General features: G+C 53.6%; 1 protein-coding gene across 1 annotated transcript; it reads left to right on the top strand.

The window, feature by feature from the left end:
• Window positions 1-880: 880 nt before the first annotated feature.
• Window positions 881-2971, top strand: LOC112121879 (solute carrier family 35 member C2-like; the record flags this gene model as incomplete). Its single annotated transcript, XM_024220772.2, has 3 exons — window positions 881-1120; window positions 1888-2017; window positions 2219-2971. Coding segments are annotated over 3 exons (489 nt in total), but the record flags the coding sequence as incomplete, so codon positions are not given.
• Window positions 2972-5939: the final 2968 nt, after the last annotated feature.

The raw sequence follows: 5939 nt of genomic DNA, 5'->3' as shown, positions 1-5939 counted from the left end.
TTTCCCCTTTAAGTAGCTGCCCCAGGCTTAAGTACACGGCCTTGTTAATTAAATCAGCTTGCTGAGACCACAGCTACTGCCTAGATGCTCCCTCCTCGTGTGTCCCCCCTGCTCTATGGAAGATGGGGTAAGCGGGGTGCAGGAGCAGGGGGGAGACACCCTGACATTAGCCCTCCTCTTCTCCCCTCTCCCCGTACAGCAAGCAGGAGTCTCTTGGAGCAGCTGCAAGGCAGAGGGCAGGAGCAGCACATGGCAGGGGGAGGGACACAGCTGAACTGCAGGCAGTTGCTGCACAGTGAACTTAGGGGAGTGGGGAGCTGATAGGGGAAGCTGATGGGGGTTGGGGGGGTCTGCTGGTCCACCCTGGTTCCAACCACCCACCAGCTAGCTGCAAGGGGCTGCTCTTCCTGCAAGCAGTAGACAAAACAGGCGGCTGCCAACGTTAGAAGGGAGCATTTCACAACTTTAAACGAGCATGTTCCCTAATTGATCAGCAACTTAACATCGAAACAACGTTAACTGGGGACGACTTTAAGTGAGGAGTTATTGTATAGATCACCGGGATTGATACAAAGGATTATGAATACTCTGCAGCTCATACTGTCTGGCCCATCTCAATATAATGGCCTTTTGAGATTTTCCAGTTGTAAGCATAATATACAAGAGGGTCCCCAAAGATGCTGCATGTGGTTGCAATGTGTGTCATGGTAGGGACCTGCGGGCCCAGGAACCCAAGGGGCTAAGGCAACCCCTGTGCTGGCGAAGTGTTGAGTACTGGGTCAGCACACCTCCTGGTGTGGGGGGTACAAGCGACAGCACCTCTCCTGGTATGGGGCAGAGAGGTTCAGAGGATGGCACTCACGCCCCTACTGGTCAGTAGGGAAAGTGCTCCATTATTGCCTGTGACAGTCTCTCCTTCCCTGCTCCCCTTCTCTTGATTTCAGGGTTGCCCCTATCTACGTCGGAGAAGTTGTTCCGTTTCCATGAGGCAGGGCTGTTGTTCAGTGTGGTGGGGAAGCTCTCCTTAGGGGGATTTCTTGCTTTCGGCCTGGGCTTCTCCGAGTTCCTCTTGGTTTCCAGAACCTCCAGCCTCACTCTCTCCATTGCTGGCATTTTTAAGGTATGGAGCAATGATTCCTGTGTTAGTGCAGGTTTGCCCCGACTGGACCAGCTCAGACAGCTCCAGAGCAGTGTAACCTGTTCAGAGGTCCTAGGAAACAGGTCTCTGACACCTCACCTGCCACCCCCTGCCTCCTTATCCCTGCAGTTCTAGCTGCTTTAACTGAACTGGACTCCTGCAATGCTCCCTGCCCATCCCCCATAGGGATCCTACAGCAGCCTCATCAGTGAAGGGCAGAGGCCAAAGGCTTTCCTGCCAGAAGGTATCGGTGAGGTCCAGAGCTTGGTGGGGTTCAGGATGTGTGTGAAGAGCAAAAGACTCAGTTATATTGGAGGGGAAAAACTCTCCTGCTTTAGGGCATGGGGCTAGCCTTCATTAATGGGGTTTGGGTGACTCCCCTGGCACAGGCAGTCCCAGGCTCCCTTCTGTACGGTTTCCTGCCCCTTCCTCTGAGAAAGCCAGTGCTGGTGACACTGCAATTGGAGACTGGACACAATGGCCCATGCTCTGACCTGATAGTCACTGTATTCCTGTGTGTCCTGGCCTTGCAGGTGGGGGCAGGTGCAGCCCCCAGAACGCTGGTGTCCTTTCTCATCTTTCTGGGATCTATTTTTTAAAACCCTTCCACGTGGTCAGTGTTGGCACTCTGAGGAGGGAGCACAGGCAGGGCTGTTTGAGCGTCTCATGCACAGTTCAGCCACTCCTCCTCACTCCTTGGCTTCACCCATATCCTGCCCTGCCATCTGTCATGTTCTCTCTGTTTCAAGGAAATCTGCACCTTGTTGCTGGCCACTCACTTGCTGGGAGACCACCTGAACCTCCTGAACTGGGTGGGCTTTGCTGTCTGCCTATCGGGAATCTCACTGCATGTCACTCTCAAAGCCTTCAGTTCAAAAGGTAATGTTGGTGAAGCCCCTGGTCTCTGCAGGGGCCCTTTCCAGCCTACGGCCCTTTCCCTGCCTGCACTACTGCCTCCATGATGAGCCCAGGCTGGGCCTGAGGCCTCTGTAGAGAGGGGAGGGACTAAGGCCTCTGCTGTGTGCATTTCAGTGGGGAAACACCACCGGTTTAGTCACTAAACAGGCTGTCTGTGTCTAGGTGAAAAGGAGTCAAAGCTACACAAAGGGACCAGCTCCAGCCCTGACCTGGAGCTGCTGCTGCGGCGCAATGAGGCTGAGGAGGAGGAAGAGGAAGTTGTAACTGAGCTACAGCACTAATTTGGCCCTGAGCACAATGCCCCTGCTGCATCTGATCATCAGACACAACTGACAACTGAGCAGCAAACAGGTCCAAGAATCTTGGACTGCCAGCTCCTCGAGGTTGGGCACATGAGAGAAGATGGAGCTGGTGAGGGGCCCGCTGCTCAGCACCCACAGACCAGATCCATGGAGCCTGTTTGGGTGGAACAGGCAGCGCTAGACGCTTCCCCTTAAAAGGGATTGGAAGAGAAACCTCCCAGCTGTAGTGTGGGGGATGGGGCGGGGAAACTAAGATTGTAGAACGAGGGGAGCCCACAGGCTGCAGGTCATGGACATGAGGGTCAAGGCTCACTAGGGACTCTTCCTCCAACTTGTTCTGGTGTTGGCTCCAAAGAGAGAAGGCAGAAGGGCCCCTTTGGGGCTCTTTCCCCACAGCTTTGCCATTCAGAGCCCTTACGTTCTCTGAAGTTGATGGTGAAATAGAAAATCTGGGACTTGCCCCCATGGGGCAGCCATTGTACCCAGTAACCTGTTCTCTTCGCATTGTGTGCTGGGACCGAGGATACTCCCTACTTGTTATTGGGGACCAATCCAGGCAGGATAATCAGGGAAAGAGGTGCACTGCTGGCCGCGTGGGGCTCTGCAAGGCATTAAGGGCGTCTAGGCAGCAAATTTCTTCATTGAAAAGAGTTCTGATTTTTCATGGAAATAAATGACTGAACAGCTTCTGCCTCTGCATGCAGCTGAATGTGTGTGCACCTGTTACAGAAAAGCAGAGGCAACACTCCCTCCCTCCATCCAAGCCATTACCTCTATCCCAGCACTGTCCTGTGAGATGTTCATACTGCCACTTGCCCTGAGAGTCTCCCTGGCCTGGCACACAAGGTGCTTTTGGCTGCAAGAGGTAGGTGTCCGTGTAGAGTGCTGAATGGCACTGGTCTGCAGCCCCCTTGTCCTCTCCAGGAAGTAGTAAAGAGAACTGCAAGGTCTCACCTTTGCACTGCCTCCTCCCCAGCATGCCTGAAGACTAAGCTTGATAAGTTTATGGAGGGGATGGTATGATGGGATGGCCTAATTTTGGCAATTAATTGATGTTTGATTATTAGCAGGTAAATATGCCCAATGGTCTGTGATGGGATGTTAAAAGGGGGTGGGATCTGAGTTACTACAGAGAATTCTTTCCTGGGTGCTGGCGGGTGAGTCTTGCCCACATGCTCAGGGTTTGACTGATCGCCATATTTGGGGTCGGGAAGGAATTTTCCTCCAGGGCAGATTGGCAGAGGCCCTGGAGGTTTTTCGCCTTCCTCTGCAGCGTGGGGCACGGGTCACTTGCTGGAGGATTCTCTGCACCTTGAGGTCTTTAAACCACGATTTGAGGACTTCAATAACTCAGGCATAGAGGTTTGTTACAGGAGTGGGTGGGTGAGATTCTGTGGCCTGCACTGTGCAGGAGGTCAGACTAGATGTTCATAATGGTCCCTTCTGACCTTAAAGTCAATGAGTCTAAGTTGTGCTCTCTGCTCCCTGCTGACTTCCACCAGAAGGAGGTAGAAGAGGACTGTCTCCTAGGAGCCCATGTACCAAGGAGGAGGTGAAGGTTTTAGTGTCATGGGTCCTGCAGGAGCTTGCACTCTGTATCTGCCCTTGGTTTCAGGCAATAACTCCTGCCAGGTTAAGGGCCCAGCTGCTCTTTCCTAGTAGCACAGGTTCGGTTATGAGTTTTGAGGATTAGTGTAGTGTTCCCAGAAATGGACAGCAGGTGGCACTATGGCCCCATATTCCAAAGCCACGTTGCCACCCAGGCAAGAGAAGGCGTGTGGGTGGGTGTATATGTCATAAGTAGGGCCCTACCTCCCTGAAGAACACATCACAGACCATGAAATCAGACCTTCCTATGAAATCTAGCTATTGGAGGCGGGAGAGAGGGGCAGGGCTTGGGGCACCCTGGCCCGGAGCGCCTACCATTCACTGGGCTCCAGCTGCTAGTCCGCTGGGCTAGGGAGGGACAGGACTTCCTCTTCCCCTGCACGGCTGCTCTTGGGGGTGGGGGTTGGGAGAGATCAGACCCATCTCTGGGTACCTCCCTCAGCTGCAGGAAGCTCTGTGGCTGCTGCCTTCGGAGCCTAGCTCTGAAAGCAACACAGAAGAGAGAATGGTAATCTTGCAACCCCCCTACAACAGCTTTGCGACCCCCATGACCCTCTTCAGGGTCCGGGAGTGGGGCTCTCTGTTCTGTGAGCTGCTCTTACCCTGATTCTCAGAGCAATGTTCTGACACTGCCAGTGGGAGTCCGGCTACCTCATCACTGAATTCAATTTCCTGATGGAAGTGCCAGAGCCATGAGTGAACTTTAGAGTAACTGACCTGCACCTCCCAGGGCCTGGCAGCTTTTCCATGAGAGGGTGAAACTAAAATCCCCATATGTCTGCCCTGCCCTGCCCTGCTGGAGGGAAGAGCTCAGAAATCTGCTTCTCCAAGATCTGGCAGCTGCTGCCAGGAGGGTTCAACACCATCTCATTTCAGGAGGGCAGAGAGGAAGCCTCAGCTCTGAGTGTCTGGGCTGTGGTTCCCTTGCCTGGGCAGGGCAGAGTGGTGATAGCTGTGGTTCTACCATCCGTTCTCCAGCAGGCACTGTCTGACAGTCTCTTCCCAGATCCTATTCTGGGAAGAGAAGCATGGAGACACCTGCTGCTTCACTTTCTCTGCCCCAATATCTGCTTTAGGAAGCCAGAGCCTGAGGCGGGGGATTGTCATTAAGATGAAGCAGCATTCACCTCTATATGTCCAGTGCAGCTTTGGGCCAGGCCAGGAAGGTCGGAGGCTATGGGAGGACACTCTGGTCCAGTTTTCTGTGAGGCTCGCCAGTTAGGAGCTACGGATGAGCTGTGTCCTCTCCTTTCCTGCCCCATGAATTAAACATGCCCCTGTGGGGAGCTCAGTAATGCTTTTATTAATAGTTAATTACTCCCTGTTCCTTGGCAGGGAAATGAGCCTCACTGGGGCCTCATAAATCCAGGCAGGGACCCTGTGATAAAAGGCAGTAGGAGTTCATTGCAGGGCACCTTCCGGAGCTGCCGCTGCAGCCGTGGCATTTAGTGAATAATGAATGCCTGTGGAAAGGATGGGTCTGACCCTGCATGCTAGCACAACCAGCACCTGGGTGCCTTCCCCTTTCTGGAGCCTTTTTGAGCGCTTTTCCTGTTGCTTGGTGGGGAGGTCTTCTGTGTTCTGAGCCGGTGGGTGTTTCTGAGGGGCTCCTGCATCTGCAAGGGCCCCTGCATAGCAGAAAATTCATGTTGTCTTGCTCTCTAGAAATGAGACATTGTCCCATTTTGCCTCGCTGCCCCTTGCTGTTCCTTGTCAGGAACTTTGAGGGGCACAGGATTGGATCACAACGTGGACAGGCAGCCTCTGTGCAGGGCTGGGCTAGCACTGTAGCTCATTGTGCTATGGACAGTGAACTTCATCCAGAATATAAAATAAATAGGCCGGGTAACATGTAGCTGGGGATGCTGCCTGGTACTGGCAGCCCCCAGCACCATAGTCGGCACCTGGCAGAGGGGATGCAGGTCAGGAGAAAAGACTAGTGCCTCTGCCCCATCTCTAAGGAAGGGCTTGTA

This window comes from Terrapene carolina, unplaced genomic scaffold (assembly GCF_002925995.2).
Source record: "Terrapene carolina triunguis isolate 2854851 unplaced genomic scaffold, T_m_triunguis-2.0 Scaffold10838, whole genome shotgun sequence".
Taxonomy (NCBI): Eukaryota; Metazoa; Chordata; order Testudines; family Emydidae; genus Terrapene; species Terrapene triunguis.
This window is presented reverse-complemented; position numbering and strand designations above follow the sequence as displayed.